General features: G+C 40.8%; 1 protein-coding gene across 1 annotated transcript in view; it reads right to left on the bottom strand.

Moving 5' to 3' along the window:
• Ift80 (intraflagellar transport 80) overlaps positions 1 to 22,226 on the bottom strand; it is a 103,046-nt gene that overhangs the window by 66,218 nt on the left and 14,602 nt on the right. Inside the window, exons 4-7 of the mRNA XM_032898268.1 lie at positions 20,855 to 20,965; positions 18,416 to 18,484; positions 5,897 to 6,006; positions 649 to 738 (exon numbers count right to left, since the gene is read on the bottom strand). Coding sequence (XP_032754159.1) covers positions 649 to 738; positions 5,897 to 6,006; positions 18,416 to 18,484; positions 20,855 to 20,965 — 380 coding nt within the window. The remainder of the gene's footprint in view (positions 1 to 648; positions 739 to 5,896; positions 6,007 to 18,415; positions 18,485 to 20,854; positions 20,966 to 22,226) is intronic.

The following is a 22,226-nucleotide window of genomic DNA, read 5'->3' as shown; positions in this document are numbered from 1 at the left end:
GATTTTTTAAAAAAAAAAGCGTGAATAAAGAAATGAACTGATTTAAATTGAAACACACACAAACATGAGCTAAATTGAGATGTTGCTGCTTATTAAATCAAAATTTTATTATGAGAACTTAAAATAGCACTTAAAGTTGGAAAGCAATTTGTTCAATTATTACAGGTAAAAGACTAAAAGATAATTTTATACACTATTGTAAGCCAAACAATTCCCCTAAATTTCATTCTTTTAAGCCGATAGATAGTAAATCCAAACACCACATGCTATGACGGTCAGTCTTGTTTGCCAACTTGACACAGTATACGAGAAGAGAGTCTCAGTGAGGGATGGTCTATCAAGTTGGCACAGGGACGTCTGTGAGGCTCTGTTTGATTACAGCAGAGGAAGCAGGAAGACCCATCCTAGTGGCAGCATGATGCCCTAAACTCCAAGCAATGAAAAAGGCACTGAATAAAGGCCTGGGCGGGCGCACTCAGCCCTCTGCTCTTGCCTGCTGCTGTGACTAGCTGCTTCCAGCCCCTGCCCTGATGGCCCTGCAGTGATGGACTGCAGCCTGCACCTATACGACAACAGGTGCCTTCTCTCTTAAAGCTGCTCTGTCAGGGCACTTTGTCACACAGCAGGGAATGAAGCTAAGACACATACCTTATACTTACAGTCTTCACCAGCGGATAAAATAAGATCATTAACTGAGTTCCAGTCGACTTTTAAAATGATGCCATCATGGGCTTTCCACTATGAAGGAGGAAAAATAACATTACTTAAAACTTTAGAAGGGAATTTTTTTTCTATAAAAATTTTTTTCTGGGTTCTTTTCCTTTTGGCTTTTTTTTTTTTTTTTTTTTTTTGAGTTGAGGGTCTTACTGTGTTGCTCAACTACTGAACTCAAGTGATACCCCTGCCAAGCCTGCTAAGGAGCTAGGGCACCTGCAGACACTGTCATGCTCAGCCTGTCACCTCCTTCTGGTACCCTTCTTTCTCCTTCTTTCCCCATCACTCCTTCTTGGATTCTTGTCTTCCCTCCACAGCCACTGGCAACTCCTCAAGTGCGTCGTTCCTTCCCATTCACATCATGGGAAGCAACCCGGTGTCCACTTTACAGTTCATATGCTATGAATTTTCTCCGTTGCCTCAACTACAGTTGGGAACTGCTTGCTGCTAAATTGTTTCAAGATTAGTGTTAATATAATTAACTGGAATAAATGTTATATAATTTCAGCTGACTTTGAATCTCCTTTGTTCTGCGGATCCTCTCAGTGGTACAGTCTTCATACTTACTTAGAAGATTCTCTTTCCTCTTTTTTCTTCATTGCGGCAAGAGGAGCAAGAGAGAGGGCTACAAACTGATCCTAGGGTCTCACACAGAAAATTAGCTACATGCAAAGCTATTTTCTTATGTTTCAACCTCTACTGCATAAACATCTATATATTCTCTCTCTCTTTCTCTCTCTTTCTCTCTCTTTCTCTCTCTTTCTCTCTCTCTCTTCTCTCTCTCTCTCTCTCTCTCTCTCTCTCACTCACACACACACACACACACACACACACACACACACACACACACACACCTCCCAAGCTTTATTATCTTTACCTTCATGGGTCTGGGTCACAAACTGGATTATTAGACATATACAAGCTACCTACAAACTTGAAAACTATAAGGCAAGCATGCTTTCCTTACTATTAAACATAAATAATCCAGAGACATATAGGAAACAGATCCATATGTGGATATAAATACCACACAGAAACTGAAAATCTACAGCATAAGCACGGGCAGACTGCTATTCAATGCAACTCGTGTTTCCAATTGCTAGGCATTGGAGCTAGGCATTTCTTTACAGGGGTGCTTGCTTGCTGGCTTGCTGGCTTGCTGGCTTGCTGGCTTGCTGGCTGGCTTGCTGGCTGGCTGGCTGGCTGGCTTGCTTGCCTGCTTGCTTGCTCGCTCGCTTGCTTGCTTGAAACAGATTTCTCTCTGTAGCTCTGGCTGTCTTGGAACTCACTCTATAGACCAGCCTGGCCATGAACTCAGAGATCCACTTGCCTCTGCCTCCTAAGTGCTGGGGTTAAAAGCATGCATCCCTACTCTTGGCAGGATTTTTTTTAGTAAGTTCCTTATGGCAGGAAATATTGACTATTTTTTTCCTCTTTCTTATAAAATAAACTGAGGGCAATTCCTGACGGCTTGCTTGTTCTTTGAGTGTGATACTGTGATCGAACCCAGGGCCTCACATGCTGATCTACTAGAATGCATCACCAAGCCCCACTCTAATCTATTTAACATCTGATACTAGCATGCTGGCATACAGCAGGCATGCAGTATAGTTAATGTGAATAAACATACTTCCTCATGAAACGCCAGGTTCTGCATGTGTAGAATATCTTAAAGGAAACAAGACTGACGGTCTAAACTGCATACTGCCCTCATGGGTAAAGCCGTCCTCTTTGAGGACAGTCCATATTCGCATGTGCTTTTGCTCACGGAGGGCAAATTGCTACAAGTTCAGAGTCCCAAAAGGAATGGCTAATTTGCATTAAATTTCTAATTATACTCTAGCCCTTGTTTCATGTCAGCAAATCTGATAATAGGCATTTTTTTTTCTTTTCTCTTCTATTCTGGCTTACAGAGAAGTCCTAAAGTATATTTTATGGTGATGCACAAAACTTTGATGTCTTAACTCACAGGAATATAAACCAAATGTGTAAGTGAAAAGATTCCACATTCCTGTGTTTGCTCTTTAATTTCATTGCAGACTTATTGGTTAGTTTTGTCAGCTTAACACAAGCTAGTGTCACCTGAGAAGAGGCAACCTCAGTTGAGAAAATTCCTTTATAGAAGTAGCCTTTATAGGGCAAACCTACCCCTTATAAAATTAAATTATTAATTTCTTAATAATTGATATAAATAATTAGTAGACAGACATAAAGATTATAGAGGCATGGACAGATAGATGATAGACAGATAGACAGAGACAGCATGCACAGTCTATTCAGAATATAGAACATCAAAGTTTCCTTAATCTCTTTATTGCTTGAAATCTCCATCTATCCAACTTCTGAAACTGATGGGTTTTTTTTTTTTTAATTTATGTGTTCAAGTACCTGCATGTATGTATGTGGATTACATGTGTGTAGTACCAACAGAGGCCAAAGAAGGGCATTAAATCCACAGAAACCAGGGTTACAGTTATTTGCTAGCTGCAGTGTAGGTGCTGGGAACAGAACCAGGGTCCTCTGCAAAGTCGGTAAGTTTGCTTAACAGATGGGCCATATTTCCAGCCCCCAAACTAATGCTTCTTAAAGCAGTCTTATATCTGATGCAGTCTGTCAATCTTTACCACCAAATTCCTTACATCTTTTTAAAATGTAACTTTTATTTCATTTTCGTATTTTATGTGTATAAATGTTTTCCTGCATGTATGTCTAGGCACCACATGTATGCCTGGTAAATGTGGAGGCCACACGAGGGCTCTAAATATCCTGGAACTGGAGTTAGAAACTGTTGTGAGCCATGTGGGTGGTAGAAATTGAATCTGGGTCCTCTGGAAGGGCAGTCAGTGCTCTTAATGGCTGAGCCATTGCTCCAAGCCAGTCCTCTCCCTGTACATCTTTTCTTTTCTGACATCTCTAGCTTATTAAAGGACTAAGAAAGAAGCTTCATAATAACACAACATCAGTAACAGCTACTCTGTAGCACGTGCTGACTACACACCAGCCAGTCATCCTCACAACAATCTTAGTGAGTAGGTATTGTGTAGGAGACAAGAAGGCAAAGAGAGTCAAACACTTTGTCATCGCATAGAGGTAAGCACAGAGGTGACCCAGCACCTGAGAGCAGTCAAACTTGGCAGTATTGTCCACACAGTTCTGGCTTTAGAGTTATGAAAGATACGTGGGTAAAGGGGTTGTAGAATCTTCTCCTACGGCTAAAGGGAGGTGCTCAGGCCAGGTATGTGTCAGGGACTGTATGGAGGCCTGAGAGGCTGTTGCATGAAGCTGTGAAAGTGAAGCCTGGTTTGCTTGGATACTCCAAGACTTTCAAGATGCCAGGGCCAAGGACAGCTGCATACAAGGGCTGGAGCCAGCCCGAGAGAGACAATTGTGTTGCAGCAAGTGAAGCCGAAAGGACTGAGTCCTCTGACAACTTTTGGAATGTAATGTTATTTTGTGTCACTGTATGTTGGAAGTGTATAATTTGCTTTTTAATTTTATAAGGCGCTATACTTAAAAGATTGCCTTGAGTCTCAGAAGAGACTTTGTACTTTGAACTTTTAAACTGTGTTGAGACTGTGAAATACTGTGACTTTTAAAGTTGGACTAAATGTATTATACATTATGATTTGACCATGGGCCTATGGGGCCAGTGAGTGGAATGTGGCAGTTGGAATGAGAATGGCCCCCATAGGCTCATAAGTTTGAATACTTGGGCTCTAATTGATAGAACTGTCTGGGAAGGATTAGGAGGTGTCAATGAAGGCTTTAAGGCTTCAAAAGACTTGCAGCATTCTTTTTCTCTGCCTCCTACTTGCAGATAAAGACATGAGCTCCCAGCTACTATTTCAGAGCCATGCCCGCCTGCCTGTTGCCATGCTCCCCACCATGATAGACATGGACTCTAACCCTCTGAAACTGCAGGCCGCAAATAAACCCTTTCCTATAATGTCAGAACACAGTCCAGGAGTGCAGTCATGTGAAATTCTAAGTGCTTGTGAGAAAACTCCAAGAAAACAAGAGTCTTGTGACCTCGGTTTTTTCAAGATACAGAATTGGTCTTGGAATGTGTGTTCATGATCTGCCAGGTGTATCAGATAGGAGAGAGCTTACTTCAGCTGTTATTCATGTGCCTCTGTGAAAAACATGTTCTTGCCACATGTGGCTTATTCTTGTGATTGTACACTTTACTCATGTGACTCTTCTTAGCCCTCAGACACTCTGACACTCTGAGACTCTGACACTCTGAATAAAGTTGGCTGTTGCATGAGACTTTAGTCTACCTCATTTTTAGGCCCTGGGAGACCTCGGTTCACACTGGCAACTGGAGAAGTAAACACTATAGGCTGTCCTGGTCATAGTGTATTATCACAGCCATAGAAAAGTAACTAAGACAAAACAAAAGCCAGGCTACACTCTGCTAGAATCCAATAACCAAATCTTACATACTGGCTTAAAGTCTGCCCTTTATGTGGCCTGACCTTCCTTAATAGCCATTACTGTTTCTTTGCTTTTGTGTGGTTCTGTTTACCCCTCTGTCACACAGTTTTGAATAACCAATTTTTTTCTACTCCCTGGGTTTAGGATCACTTCCCCATCTATTCTTTGAGATCTAGCTCCTAATAATTATTCCTCTTTTCTGAAGAGCACACAAGCCAATGTCAGCTCAACATCTGCCCTTAGGCCCAATGCTCTCTACGTCTATTATTCATAGTTATATGCGCATAATTGCTTCTAAGTCTAATAGTGACTCTTCCATCACTCTGAAAGAAATAAGCCAATGCTAGCTAGCCCTTTGATTTCTCAAGTGTGTGAACAGATGATAAGGATCATGAACAAATCAGCACTCTTAGAGTTTCATTTAGCTGTGTTTCATCTCAAACCCACTTACGAGATGACTCTGTAAAGTGGAGGCTGCTCAGCTGTGCTGAATCACATGACACCCAAGCACTCGAAACACCTGCTTGAGTAACTAGAACATTCTAGCTGAAACACTGGGAAAGCGAGCCTTCTGGAGAACATAAACAGAAAGGAAATTCCCTTATCTATAATAAAGTCTGCTAAGCCGCCAAACTCCGAGCTCTGCAACCATAAGGAGACGAAGCAGAAGGCAGGGACTGCAAGCACCACCCAGCCGAGCAGTGACAACAAGCCAGGGAACTACTTACAGAGGCCCGAGATGTACCTGTAAAATTTTAGCATTTGGTTGAAGAGGCTTAATGATGAGCTGTTTGCCTGCTGTATAAAGAACCTTTTCTGAATCAGGGCCCCAGGCTACTGAATACACTGGTATTCCTGTAAAAAAGAAAGGGAAAATGATAAACCTACATTTTCATGTCCTTGAAGAAGAATGACGTTAAGAGGATAAAATTCTTGGTAAGGTGGCACAGGCCTGCAATCCAAATACTAGGGAGGCTGAGGCAGGATAATCCTAAATTCTAGGCTAGTCTGAGCTACATACACAGAGATGCCCCACAGATGAATAATCTCTGTGTTATTTTCACTCTCTCCTTTATCAGTGGTCCTTTCATATCATAGAATAATAGGAGACAGAAACACAAACTAATAATTTCAAAATAAAAACATAAAAGATCTACTGTATTTTGTGTTTCTATGTTTTACTTTGTTGTTTTCGTTTTGTTTGCTTGAGAAAGGATCTACTATGTAGCCCAGGCTGGCCTTGCAAACTTCCTGCCTGACTTTCCCACTGGGATTACAAGTGTGCCCCAACTTACCAGAAACATGATATCTTCTCAACTGATTTGGATCAGCTAAGAAAATACAACAGTTTTCAGATAGTCCAGATACTATACTATTAAGATCCATAAAATAAAAGGTTTTAAAAAAAAATTCAGGGTTCTTCGCTTTCCATGAACAGCCAACAGAGCTATTCTGTTGATCTAAACTACCTCAATGTGTAAATTTAAACACACAGAGAGAGACAGAGAGAGAGAGAGAGAGAGAGAGAGAGAGAGAGAGAGAGAGAGAGAGGCGCAAGACACACACACACACACACACACACACACACACACACACACACACACACACACACACACACACATATCATGGGGGACGGCACTTTTAGGGTTTCTATGTTGCTCTGGCTGTCCTAGAGGTCACTATGTACACCAGGCTGGCTTTCAACTCACAAGATCCACTTGCCTCTACCTCCATAGTGCTGGGATTAAAGGCCTGCACCCACACCAGGCTGGTATAGTCTTACATAAAAGACTGAGTCTATTGCTATCACTCTCTACTGCATTTTCCAAGACTAAGACACAGTCTTTCACTGATCATGGAGCTCAACCATTTAGCTAGAGTGGCTGGCCAGGAAGTCCCATGGATCCTCCTGTCTCTGCCCCTCTGTGACGGGATTACAGGCGTGCTCCTCTACCTCAGCTTTTCTGTGTGGGTGCTAGGGATAAGAATCTAGGTCTTTCCCTTGTGTAACAAGAACTTTCCCAAAGGAGCCATCTCCCCATCCTCAATCTGATGATTTCTTACATGAAATACTATCAGAGGAGGACGGGATCTGCTGTTGGTCAGATGTGGTGCCTAGAGCCAGTTGGCAGTGACACTGCAAAGGGGAGAATACACGTATGTGTACAGTTTGAATGTGAAATGCTCACTGTGGAAGGCTGGTCTCAGCTCGCTGCTCTATTACAGGAGATTCTGAACACTGGAGGAGGTAGGCCTAGCCCCAGGAAGGACCCTGAGCCCCCCAGCCCCATCTCTCTCTAGTCCTTCGCTTGCCATGACATGAATTGTTCTGCTTCTCCATGTCATTGATGTCATGATGGACTAAGTCCTCTGAAACTCTGAGTACAAAGAAAGCCTTCCTCCCTCGGTCATGACGAGTGTTCTAGCACAGCAACAGTCAGACGTAAGGATGCTAGCCTCTAACAAGAGTTTACACAGTACTCTTTAAACTCAGTCACATTTAGGGACAGTGCTTTGTTTCCTTCCATCCTTCCTTTTAAAAAAATTATTTATTTTCATTTTATGTGTATAAGTCTTTTGCCTATATGTACTATGTCTGTGTACCACACGCATGCCTGGTACCCATAAAGGCCAGATGAGGTGTCAGGTTCCCTGGGCCTGGAGGTAAGAGAGTTGTGAGCCACCATGTGGGTGCTGGGAATAGAAACTGGATGCTCAGAAAGAGTTATCTTTCCATCCTACCCCACTTTTTCTGACACAGGATCTTGCAATATAGTCAGGCTGGCCTCAAACTCCTGACCCTCCTACATTTGTACCCCAAGCGCTAAGATTAGAGGTGTGCATGTATCACAATGCTTGGCAAGGACAGAATTTCTTAACTCGATAACTCTCTGGGCTACCTACTATCTTCTAAAAACTATGATTTATGTGGGCTTTATTTTAAGAAATAAGTATAATAACCAAGTAAGTGGTACATGCCTATAATCTTAGCACTCATAGGCTGAGACAGAAAGATTACAGATTAGAGGCTATGCTGGACCACATAGTGAGTGATAAGCTAGTCTAGGTTACAAACCAAGGCTTTATAAGATAGAAGAATAGAGAGAGAGAGAGAGAGAGAGAGAGAGAGAGAGAGAGAGAGAGAGAGAGAGAGAGAGCGCATTGGTTATCTACTAATAAATAATCTGTAATCCCCTTACCTTAGCCTAGCTACCTATTCATTAGAAAAATAATCAAGGTTATGAATGTATAAAACATTAACCCATTTTTAATTATAAAACCAAGTCTTTGAAAACTGTCTAGAATCAGACCATTTCAAGCAATTGGCTTCTATGAAAAAAATGAATGTTTAAGAAATTTAAATTCCCAGGAAAATAAAATCTGAATTTGCTGATTCATAGGTGATAGGTAATTTTATCTCCAACTGTGATGCGGATATATGGACCATATTGGACCAGATTAGAAGTAGATAAAAGCAATTTATTAGGAGGCAGTTCTGGGGTGCATTCGCGGTCAGGCGAATCACACATCCAGACTGAAGCAAGGGAGTTTTATAGACCTTAGGCAAGGAGTGATGACATGTCAACCAGGAGCTGGGATTATGTCCATACATGGTCAAAACCTGAGCCCTGGGCAGGCCCTCTAGGGTGCCTGAAACTCAGAGACGATGAGGGATGACATGCTAACCTAGAGTTTTCTCAGCAGATGGGGTGGGGATATGTATTGTTCTGTGCAGGTGGGTTTGGGGGAAGAAAGGCAGATGAAGTTTGCCAGCTTATTCGTGAGATGAACAGAGGTTTCAGCCTAACAATGGACAATCAGTAAGATTTAATTATTTATTTGGAGAAAATTCAACATGCTACAATCAATAGGGAGTGAGTATCACTAAAACAAATTACTGTTTATTTTGTCCATTTTCCCCAAATAAAAGCATGCATGAGCAAGGGTGGTGGCTTATGGAGGTTGGATGGTCTAGTTTACACCTCGACCATACAAACTCTTCAGGATGGCTGCACACTTTACATTGAATGTTAAAAAGTATCTAATCAATAGCACCCGGGCTGCCTACAACAACCCATGAACCTAGGCCTAATGAGGTGATCGAACTCAATCAAACACTGCACCTCCCCTTTCTGTACTTAATAACAATATTCTCTAGAGTAGACTGGAGCAGGCCTGGGACTCAACAGCAAATCCCTAGCCAGGCAGGCTCATGCCTATAAGCTAGCATTCAGGAAGTTGAGGCAAGCGAATCACACCAGGACTGTCCTAGCCAGGCTAGACGATGCGTGAGACCCCCCACCTCAAAAAACAAAACAAAACAAATGCAACTTCAAATGCAACTCTCAACTCTCAAGGGACTCCCTATAGGACATAAACCCAAACTTCAGAAACTCCAAAAGTCGTTCTTGGTAAGACTGGAAGGGAAAGAACAGCCAGGGATTTAGTAGTTAGAAGGCGGTTAGTTAGCAGTGCCAGCCAGACAAGCTCTCACCCTCATCAAAGAAGCCTCTTTTTGCAGCAGATGAAAGCTACTTCAGAGATCCACAGATGGTCAAATGCAGAGACTAAAGAGCCATGGGTGCCAGGCCCCAGTTGGTACATCCACAGCACAAGCTCTATACTATGCCTATCCTGGACAGTTTTATGCCAACCTGACACAAGCTAGAGTCCTCAGAAAGAACGGAGCCTCAGTGGAGAAAATGCCTCCATAAGATGGGCGTGTGGGTAAGCCTGTAAGATATTTTCTTAATTAGTAACTTAAGCGGAAGGTCCCAGCCCATTTTGGGCGGTGCCATCCCTGGGCTGGTGGTACAGGATTCTATAAGAAAGCAGGCTAAGAAAGCCAAAGGCAGCAAACCAGTAAGCAGCATCTCCCCATGGCCTCTGCATCCGCTCCTGCCTCTACATCCCTACCCTGTTGAAGTCCCTGTCCTGACTTCTTTGGATGATGACGTGTGGAAGTGTAAACCAAATAAACCTTTCCTCCCCGAGTGCTTGTTTGGTTGTGGTGTTTCATCACAGCAACAGTAACCCCAACTAAGACTGTGGCTAAGGAGACATTAGAGAAGAGGAGGTAGAAAGACTGACTGTAAGAGTCAGAAGATCAGGACACCTGACGGAAGATACTGTCTTCTAGACAAGACTGCACCCATGAAGTCTAAACAATATGGTGGTCTAAGCCTGTATAATAAACAAACCACTCCACATGCCCATGTGGATGATGGGCACCATCAAATCCCACCCCTAACTGAATTGTTACAAGACGGACAATGGCTGCTAAGAGGAAAATTACATTTTCTGCAGGGAGGAGACCCCTGATAGTTATGCATCTCAAGTGATCAGCATATAGGCAATCCTAAATGAACTCAGAAGGCTGTGTACAAACACAACAGTATGTTTTGTATACACACAACAACGACAACATCAGGCATGGTGGCAATCCATGCCGTTATTTTCCACTACTCTGGAGTTAGAGGCAGGCAGATCTCTGAGTTCAAGGCCAGCTGGATCTACATATCGAGTTCAGTACCAGCTAATGATGTATATATAGTCAAACATCATTAGAAACAAAAGTAAGAATTAAAACTAAGAATACTTACAGAACCAATCATGACTTCAAGGGAGGGGGATGGGAGGAGCAGGAGAGGGAAGAGGATCAGGGAAGAAATGATGCAAAGACACTATTCTCACGTATAACATTCTCAAAATGTTTACATTAAAACAGACTGTAATTAGGATTATAGTAAACTAGTATGTGCTTTCTAATTTCCACTATTATACTTCTATTTTTGTACAAAGGGGAAATCAATATATTTTAATTTATAAATTACCATATACTCACAACACTCAGTAAAAGTACACTTTGCTGAGTTATATACTAACCGATAATAAATATTTATGCCAAGGAAATAATTCTGTAGCTACAGCTGCCATTTAGTTGCACAGGATGTGACTTTCAGCCTTGTTGTGGTGTAGGATGAGGAACCAGGGATGTGTTCCTCCTCCTCACCTTGACATTTGAGCTGAGGCCCTCAAAAGGTGGCTGTGTCCCCATTCCCCTGTTTACAAACCTCCTTCAGAATACTTACCCACCATGTGAGGACTAGCGGTCACTTTATTTCCTGCCTGTATAGTTTTTTAAATAATAATAGTGTTTCAGAAACATGATTAGTAAGCTTAGAAAGTGAAACACGGAGTTTCTTTACTAAAACAAGCGACTACACCGAATTCCTTCAATCAGGTAGGAAGGGATTTTTGAGGCAGGCGCTCTGGATAAACAGCATTTATTTAGGCAGATGAACAGAGAAAATGATTTATGATGAGTTCCTCTTACTAGCATTTGAGATAAATCCATAATACTGAACCACTGTTAAAGGCACATGTTAAAGCATGAGTTAGCCAGGCATGGTAGTGCCTGTGTGTGATCCAAGCACCTAAGAGAGTGTGGCAAGGGGACTGCTCCAAGTTCAAGGCCAGCCAGGGCTCTCCATCAAGATGGAGACAAACAAGTAAAGCACTAACCGTACTTCAGCTTGCAAAGTAGAAAAATAGTACCTTAAGGTTCCAGATGGAATTATTTTAAATAAGAATTTAGTAAAGCATGTAACAAGATGTTATTAATTCTATCATTAACAAAAATAGAAATACATAATCACTTTATAATAATTTCTGGCTTTTTGTATAAGAAATTTTTGTTTACGCTTCATTTCAGTTAAAATACTCAAGAAGACCTTGTTTTTCTGACTTGGCACACTAAAGTCATGTGATCTTTTTGACATTTTTTAAGAAACCACATGCACCTGGGGTTGTGTTAAATGTCAGACCCTTATCTCTCTGTAAAACAAATTATCTAAATTCTTTCAACCCTTGAAAGCATTTTAAACCACAGAGGAGTGGAGAAAAGTGTATTTCGATTGTTTTAAGGAAGTGCCTGGTCAAATGTACCATGTTTTTCACATTCATACCATAACCGTATCCCCTAAAAGTGTTGTTTTTCTGTTACTAAAGGATGTATTAGAAACAAATACTCACTAATGTGGTACAGTGGCTGTCTTTGCCTAGATTTTAATATGGATCTAGAGTGGCTGGATCTTGGAATGGAGCCTCGCACTAACTAAACTGTACCTGCTAACCAGTACACTAGCAATGACTTTGTAAAGCGATCGGCAGCAGTCGAGCCTTTGTTGTTCACATAGAAAGTACTCAAGAACTAATGGTCAGCTAAGCCCCAGAGGCCTACACCTGCAATCCCAGCACCGGAGAGGCTGAAGCAGGACTGGTCCACAGTGCCTTCTGACAAGCTGGGGTTACTGTGCAAGACCCTGTCAAAGATAGTCATATTTCCACACAACTGGATATGCAGCTTGGTCTTTATGTGGGTCCTAAACAATTAGAACAGGGCCTATCCCAAAAGCTGTCGCCTACATGTGGAATATGTTCTTCTAGATGGGCTGCCTTGTCTGGCCTCAGTGGGAAAGGAAGCACCTAGCCTGACAGAGACTGGATGTGCCAGGGTAGGGGGATACCTGGGGGAAGAGAGGGATCCCATGGGTCAGAGGAGAAGGGGAGAGGGGGAATATTGTGCAAAAGAGTGATTGGGAGGGGGCAGTAAATGGGATGTAAAGTGAGTAAGTAAAAAAAATAAAATTTAAAGAAAAAATTCACGATTCACTTTCACTCTACTTGCAGAAGACAGATAATCAAGTAGGACTCATTCCAGAAAGGAGAAAGAAGCTTGCTTATGTGTGTCACTGGGTCGGGGGGAGAAAAACTTAAATAAGAGCATTTGCTTCTTCAGGTTCTACCCTCTGCTACCTCCCAATTTCCCCATGACTTCAGTTCTTCATTTCTACCTATGTAACTACTCCCAAGTCAAAGTTTAGCCTTTATTTTCTAATCTTCAACACATCTCCATTTCCCCCAAAGACACCTACAAACTAAAACTCAAACTCTCATATTCAAAGTGATCATTGCTCTGCTAGAATCCCTTATTCCTCTGACCCTCTAACGGGTATCCACCCTTTTCAGCCTCCACCCCCACCCCTACCCACCACCCCTACCCCAGAGTCCTAGACCATTCCTCACCCCTCCCCTAATGGCTTCTCTTAAATCGCACTCTCATTAACAAAGGACCTTTCAGAAACAGCCTCGCTGGTGATCCTCTACAAATCCCAACCTCCTATTCCTCTTTCTGTCTCAACAACTAGAGTAAGCTCTGAGGAGATAGTCACTTCTCCTCCTGTCCTACACGGTGTTCTCTGGTTTGTTAGTTTGTTGTTACAGGGCGAGACAGTGCAGAGAATCCTCCGCCTCACAGTCTTGCTGAAGCCATTTTAGATTGATGGGAAGACCCATCAACTTCCCCAACTCTATTCTAGGGACCCAACACCAAGATGCCCCAACTAAACTATCTTAGCTTCTGTTAAGCAGAGCATCTGCACCATCCCAGTTCCATCAACCCAAAGGCAAGAACAGGAATTTCTGGGATCTGCCGGGTTTTATAGACTTTGGGTGCCAGGGCTCACTGAGATAGCCAAAGCATTATATGAGGCCACCAGGGGCCAGTAAAAAGATGCTACACGGTTTGTTAAAGGCCTTTCCAATAAATACTTTCTCACCAACCATCCAGCAGTGTGCATTCTGCTTGGATCATAGCTATTCATACTAATTTGTTTATTTTCTTCACCAATTTCATCATATATAGTTCCATCTTTTATTGTTCCACTTCTGTCTGAAAATGGGAAATGTACTCGCATATTTACTTGAATATTTTAATCTAATCTTAATCCACAATCACCATATACAGTGTAACACAGATAAGCTGACTTGTAATTATTCGTCACTTACATACCCTTCTCAAATAAGGATAATGACTACTCGTAGGCACCAGGAAGAATCACTCCTAAACTCAGTTAAACTGCATCCCACTCCGGCTGTGATTCATCTTTAATATTAAAGAGAGTTATGACTGTCACTTCCTATGTAGAAACCTAGTAGTTATAAATGATCTGTGTAAAAAGCTCTAATAGTCAAAAAATGAATACAGAACTGACTATTGGCATGCAGTTTTTAATCCCTATATTGCAGAGTCTGAGTCAGTAGGATCTATGTGAATTCAAGGACAACCAGGGGTAGAGAGAGACCTTGTATCAAAAAAAAAAAAAATTAAATGCAGGAACTAATTTTTCTTCATTAACAAATAAACAGAAGGGGAACAGATCACCCTGCCTCAGCAGGTGAAGGCACATCCTGCCACGCCTGATGAACTCAGTTTGATCCCCAGGCCCCACAAGCGCAAAGGGAAGAATCTACTTCTGTAAGTTGTCCTCTGGTTGTGAGGTGAGCACACCAGAGACTGCCACATGGACACTTAAAGCCAAAGAGAAAATCTTTATTGCACAGGGAAGCTTGACCAAATCATGCAGCCCTAGCCCATGACTCTGTCTTTTATGCACAAAACCCACATCCTGACTGTTCCATTTCAGTCAGCAGGAAATGTTACTGCAGAAGGCAATAGGCAGGGTAGGACATTTGGAGACTTCCCACTTGGGGACTTAGCCTTTGCTCCTGTTTTGGTAGGTGTTGCAGCCTACATACTGGGTTTCCGGGCCTGAATGGTGCTTCAAACATGGCGCCAGTTGTGTAAGATCTGGAGGCCTGTTACACTCTGACCTCCTCAGGTATGCCACGGCATGCATCCACCCACATGCATATACAATAAATAAATGAAAAGATATATAGATATATACATATATCAGAGAATAAACTTTTTAAAAAAGTATAGCTGACATGAAGGTATAGAAAAATAATAAGGATACTTTCAACACTGTTCAGAGAATTCCACGTTTTAGAGCAAGTTAGAGTTGATATATTTTTATATCCAATTCCCAGACTCTGCAAAGGAAGCTGAGTTGCCGGGCTTTCTGATTTGAGCCATTAGTGCCCAGCCCTCAAAATCTGCAGTCTCCAACTCACTTTATAAGTCATCAGGAACTGTTCTTCTGAAATAGGTCATTATGACAAGTTAATTTCTCTAATAATTTGTCACAGATGAAGCATGAAAAATCTGCCTTGTTAGAAAAGAAAACCAGTAATTAAAACTTCAAGAATTATATGCACAGTTCTGTAGTATTACCTTAAAGGCAGATTGTTTGACTGAAATAATAACAGGGTAACCAAAATAGGAAAATATAACAATATTATTTATCAATTTCATAATTAAACCTCAGTATAAACCTTGAATGAGAATAAGACTAAGTAAGGTAAAAATAATTAGCAGCTTCAAAGTTGCCCCCTACTAACCCTAACAAGATTTTTCTATGTAGCTCTAGCTGTCCTCAAACTTGCTCTGTAGAGCAGGCTGGCCTCAAACTCAGTGATCTCTGCCTCCAGAGTGCTGCTACCACCTGGCTCTCTAAGTAACTCTTACACCAAAGAAATTATTGCTATTTAAAATGCTGATAAATAATATCATTACTAACTTAAAACATTTGTTTGTACACTAAGCAGTAGTTCAGTTTCCAGATCCTTAACATATAAAGGACAGCACAGAACTAATATGTAGCACTATATCACCACCCTCTGATGAATACTGTTAATATGGAGCAACTTACTCCAGGTTTCTACTTCAGGCTTGGAAAATCTGAAATTCAAGGGCAGTATGTGGCAAAGAAAGCAACCACGGAGGGGCTGCAATGGCTCAGTGGTAAAGAGCAGTTGGTTCTCATGTAGAGGACCTGGGTTCAGCTCCCAGCACCCACAACTATTTGTAATTCCAGTTCCAAGAGATCTGACACCTCTTCTGACCTCTGTAGGCAGGCTAGGAGAAAATCTATGGGGCCAACAGCTATATGTAGATTTGTGGTAGCCTAGACGTTACAAGGCCTTGATTTGGATCTCTAACTCCAGCATTAAAAGAAAGAAAATCTATAAAGCCAAAAGAAAATCATTGTGTCCACTAAAGACTTATTTTCTAAATATACAGTTCATCATTTTACTACTAAAGTAATAATAAACTCTAAAGCATGAAACATACCTATGTTCCTACAAAATCTAAAGGTTTCTATTCATCAATGAAAATTCTACTTAGACATGATGAGCAGAATAGAAAAGACTTTACCTCAGAAGACAAAAACTACTTAGCATTTCTGGTCACCTCTGTTAACATCTACTTAATGAATAACTAAAATATGTGTAACTTTAACATTAATATAAGAGTAAACACCATTTAAAAATATAATTAGTTATAAATGCTTTATGTTACAATTTTTAAATAGAATCCTGAACAATTATCTGGAACTGTTTTTTGGCAGCCTGTCTATAGATCAGTGCATACATGCTTAGGTAAACAAAAGATTTCGTGTTCTAGGACATTTAACCTGCTTTACTATAAGAATTTACATGTATTTTAAGCCCTAATCGGAATGGCTACCATATTGATCTACTGCCACTCCTCCACCTATATAGATGTGTATCTGTATGAGGATATGTAGCATATATACATACATATATGTGTGTGTATACATATATATAGCATAGATAGATAGGTAGATAGATAGATAGATAGATAGATAGATAGATAGATAGATAGATAGATAGATAGATATTCCTCATACAGAACTCAGAGATGCTCCTTTAAACAGTGCCAGTTACCAAGTTTCACTCGTCACCATGTCTATTCCCCTTTATTAGGACAGAAATCAAAGTTCAACATAATTTATAAGGAGTGCTAATCTTATCAAATTACTAGGACTTTTGTTGTTTTATGACAGTATAGCCCAGCTAGACAGGAACTGTCTATGTAGAACAAGCCTCAAACTGGTAGGCATCTTCATGCCTCAAGCTCCAAGTACTGGGATTACAAGCATGGCCCACTAGTACATGTTCTCTCTCTCTCTCTCTCTCTCTCTCTCTCTCTCTCTCTCTCTCTCTCTCTCCCTCTCTCCCTCTCTCCCTCTCTCCCTCTCTCCCTCCCTCTCCCTCTTTCCCTCTTCCCCCTTTCTTCCTTTTCAGTACCATGGATTGAACCCAAGGCCTTCTGCATGCTATGTAAGGAGCTATTCTTGAGACAAGGTCTTGTTATATACTCCAAGATGCCCTCAAATCTAATCCTCCTGCCTTTGACTCTTAAGTGCTATGATTAAAGGCATGTAGCACCCTGCCCAGGTAGATTGTCTTAACTAAATACACAGGATCATTTAAAAATATTTAGCTTACGACTGCCTTTATATAGATTCACAAAGAAAAAAGAAAAAGCCTGTCTGTTAATAATGTAGCTCTGGATATCCTAGAATTGACTGTGTAGATCAAGCTGCCCTTGAACTCACAGAGATCCAATCCTTTTGCCTCCAGAGTACTGGGATTAAGAGTGCCCACCACACCACACCTGGCTTTTTAAATATATCTTAATTTAAGTATTAAATCAGGCATCGTGGAAAGTAAGAAATGTACAGGGCCAGTGGGATAACTCAGCAGGAAAATATTTATCACTCAGCCTATGACCCAAGTTCCATCAGGAATCCACACGGTAGAATGAAAACCCAACTCCCATGAGTTGACCTGTAACCTCCACATGCACACCCTGATGGGTGAAGGCAAACAAACTCACAAATAAATGAATATATAATGTAATAACAACAACGTATAGGGGCTGAAGAAATACTCAACCACTAGGACATGTGTTGCTCTTGCAGAGGACCCAGGTTCAAATCTCAGCACTCACAAATTCCTGTAACTCTAATTCCAGAGGATCTGACAACCTTGCCTTCTTCTGGCCTCTGCACATACCAGGCATGCACATGCTGCACAATCATGCAAGCAAAACATTCACATATATAAAATAAATACGTCTTTTTTTTTAAATGTTCAAAGTCCAAATAGAAGTAAGAAAATCGTATATATATATTATATATATATTATATATACTTATCCACTATAAATAAGTTTTTAGTTTATTTAATCTACTATAAACAAGTTTTTAGTTCATTTATTTTATGCATCTAGGCATTTTGCCTGCGTGTATATATGTGTACCATGTTCATGCCTGGTGAGAACATGGTCAGATGCTTTGGAAGTGAAGTTTCAGACTGGTGTGCACAGCCTTTGGGTTGTGGGAACTGAACTGAGGTCTTCTGCAAGAGAAATAAGTGCTCTTAGGTTCTGAACCATCTCTCCAGCACTGTAGTAGATTTTTTATAGAAGAGAATGCTGCGGCCCTCATGTTGTACAAATGCAGAGATAAAGGACCAAGTGTAAAGCATACCTTGCTGAGCTAAAGTTGATCTAAGCATCCCCGTCTTTGACCAGATTTTTACTTGTCCATCTTCTCCAACTGTGCAGAAAAAAAAATTATCTGTAGAAAATAGTCTTAAGATTACATTTGCATATATAAATAAGCATCTACGTGTTTAAAATTCAGATCCACTTCATTCCAAGTGAAAGAGAGTGTGTTTTAACTGTAAATTTAAATGAAAATTACACGGAAAAAACACTTTCATCAATGTAAGCTAACTTCCATAGTCAACTTTTCATTTTTTCCTTCAAACTTGGAAAACTCAGGAATGTGTTTCTCACACACTACTTCCGTTGCCACCATGCTCTCCACTTAAACATTAAGGAATGTATTCTCCATGTACTATCTACTGCAGCTGCTGCCACCGGGGAGATGAACTCCACCTGAGCCCATCTTAGCTCCAGAAGGAAGAAAGAGCTTGGAGCTGCAGACAGTCACTTAAGGAAGGGGTTTCTGCTTGCTTGCTTGCTTGCTTGCTTGCTTGCTTGCTTGCTTGCTTGGTTTTTGTTTTTCCAAGACAAGGACTCACTGTGTTGCTCTGGCTGTCCCTAACTCTCTATGTAGACCAGGCTGGCCTCAAACTCACAGAGATCTACCTGCCTCTGCCTCCTGAGTGTTGGGATTAAAAGGCATGCACCACACGCTCAGCAGGATTTTTGTTTTTATTTTCTTACTTATATTCTATTTCTGTGGCTAGGGATCAACCTAGAACCTTGTACATAATGGGTGAATACTTACTGTGCTACTGAGATGCATTCCAGCCTAGAATTTATATTTCCTTCCTAATTTTTAAAATGATTTGCATCTAATACATTTATGTGCTGAAAAAGAAGCCATTGGAAAAGAAGTTAAAGGTACCAGTAAGACAGAGTTCATGTCACTAAAAAAACAACAATAATAAAAATCCTCCAGAGAAGGCCTAAGGGAGACGTTAAGGACATCTGCACAGATTTACGTAGTCCTTTCTTCAAGGGGTGTGGCTTAAGCTGCTCTTCTTCAGTGTGGTCTGTACTTGGTGACTTGCTTCTAAGGTGAGCAGGATGGGAATGGCCAAGTATGACTTCTGAGGGTGAATCAGAAAAGATACTGTGGTTTCTAACCTGCTTTATTTTTCACTCTAGGAAAACCATGTGACATGACATAAAAATATTCTATTAACCCTATGGAGTTGCTATGTGGCAAGGAATTAAGGTCTCCTGCTAAAGCCAGAGAAGAACCAAGGCTCATGCCAGCGTTCACGCACGTAAGCCAGCACGATCAAGCCTTCTCAGGACTGTAGCTATGTGTTACAACTTGAAGGAACCTCATGGCACACAGCCAGAAATATCCACTCACCAAAGCTGCTCCCAGGCCTACAGAAATGGGCACATATTCAATACTTATGGCTTAAGTCTCTAATTGCTGAGGTAACTCATTATGCAGTGATAGATGACTAATACAGTAAGTCCTACCTGGAGTAGGCTGGGATAGAAGAGAGAAGGCAGATATAGGTAAGTTATATGAAAAAAATTTCAATTTTAGAAATTTTTATTATAACTTTTACCTACTCTAGGACTTGATCATTCTAAAAGCATCCTTTGATAGAAGAAATAAAAGTAATGGTTAGTATGAATGTCAAAAAATCAACATAGTGATATTCTCCTGTAACCCCAGCATTGAGAAGAAGGCAGGAGGATTGCTAATGAGACCAGACTGACCTACAAAATGAATACCAAGCCAGCCTGTACTTCATATCAAGATTTTATCTCCAGAAAGAAAATGAAGGAAAAGTAAAATATTCTGAATGATATCATATGCACAGCAGTCTAGATTGGTACTGTGACAATTATTTGCTACTAGATGGTGAAATATGCTACTGCTAAAAGAATATAGTGGTTAGTTTTAAATGTCAACTTGCCACATGCAGAACTAACTACCTGGGAAGAGAATCGTAACTGAGATATTATCTAGATCAAGTTGGCCAGGAGGCATGTCCATGGGGGATTATCTTGACTATTACATGACATTGGAAAACCAGCCTAGTGTGGGTAGCACCACTTCAGTCTGGCCCAGAACTACAGCAAAGAAAGCTAGTTAAGTGTTTGCTCTCTCTGATCTTGACTGTGGGTGCAATGTACTGAGTTCCTGCCTTGACTTCCCCACAAAAACAGACTATAATCTGGACGCATGAACTACAATAAGTCTTTTCCACCCGGATGCTGGCTTTGCTCACAGTATTTTATTACAGCACAGAAATGAAAGTAAAACAATGAAAATGCCTTCTTTGAAACTTCCTTTACAAGTTCATAAAAGGTTATTTGGGGGTGAGGATGAGGATATTGATGAGTGGTAGATCACTTGTCTCGCATGTGAAAGGTTCTGGCTTTGATCCCAGCACAGCAAAGAAAGACAAATGTGCAGATCACTTACCTGTAACTAATGCAGTCCCTTCGTAATTCCATCTTCCAGCAAGCACAGCCCCACAATGAGCTTCTACACTTTTTTCCACTCTTCCTAACTTGGAAATCAGATGAAACTTACCTAAAAGAAATTATCTGTGAGAACCTATTTTATTAATTGACTTATATTAAAATATCTATTAGCATTACTGAGCCAACAATCAGCTATTAGACACTAGAGGCACAAGGACAAATAGCGTCATTATTCTTCTTAATCTCAAGGAATGCAAGTCTAATAAAAAAAAGATGTATAAATATAGTATGATAGACATTCACAAATAGTATATTTCATTTAGTAAGCAAAAAAAAATTTAAAAATACATAAGACCTGACTTTTTGGGGTAATGTAACTTAATTACAAATGAGAAAATAGTTATATACATTTGAAAGATGCAGAACCACATTTTAAATATCACAAATGCCTTACAACTGCCCACAGACTGGGACATCCCAGTAATGTCAGCACATAAGACACCAAGGACAGTGATTCCAGAACAGCCTGGAACACACAGTGAGACTTGGAAGGACAGGGAGAGAGGGAGAAGAAAAACACAAAGGAGAGGAGAGGGGAGCGGAGGGGGAGACAGACCCGAAGGTGTAAATGATTATGTCACAACTACTAAACGGAGTATGTCTTACAGTAGTCTAGTGTCTAGATTATTAATTCTGAAAATTCTATATTATAGAATTAAATGAATGAAGGTATATATTGATAATAACCATAGTTCCTTCTGTTTCCAAGAATTGGGGGGTGGGGGTGGGACTAAGCCCTGTAGCATTGAATTAGAATTGGTATAACCAGAATATATTCAAGGTTTAGGTAGAAAGTGGTAGATTTACTGACATGCATCAAATTGTTTTACATTTATTTATTTATCTATTGGGAGAAGAGACTGCATGTACCAAAGAATGCATAGAGAGACCAGAAGACAACTTACAAAAGTCAGTGTCTCCTTCCCACAATGTGGGTTTTAAGGATTGTAATTCAGGCCTTCAGGTGGTTTTACCCACTGAACCATCGGAATGGCTCTGATTTTTAAGCATACACTTGTATCCCCATGTCCTAGCTCTGTTTGATGAAGAGTCTGAAGAGTAGTCACACCCCTTAGAAAAAACACTCCCAGCAATGCCTGTATCTTGGCTTTTAAATATCATTATCCATCTAAAGACAGAGCTGTTTGGAAAATGGCTGACTTAGAAAACAGGACTATAAGATTAGTCCTGTTTGGGGCATCTTATGTAGGTAAGGACATGCTCAAAGCATGAAGAGCACATCCACAAAACAAAAACAAAAATCAGTGCCATTGGCTCCACTGACTGCACTCTCAGTGGCCAAATGTGAG

This window comes from Rattus rattus, chromosome 3 (genome assembly GCF_011064425.1).
Source record: "Rattus rattus isolate New Zealand chromosome 3, Rrattus_CSIRO_v1, whole genome shotgun sequence".
In the NCBI taxonomy this organism is placed as follows: Eukaryota; Metazoa; Chordata; class Mammalia; order Rodentia; family Muridae; genus Rattus; species Rattus rattus.
The sequence above is the reverse complement of the archived record's forward strand: the minus strand, read 5'-3'. Positions and strand labels throughout refer to the sequence as shown.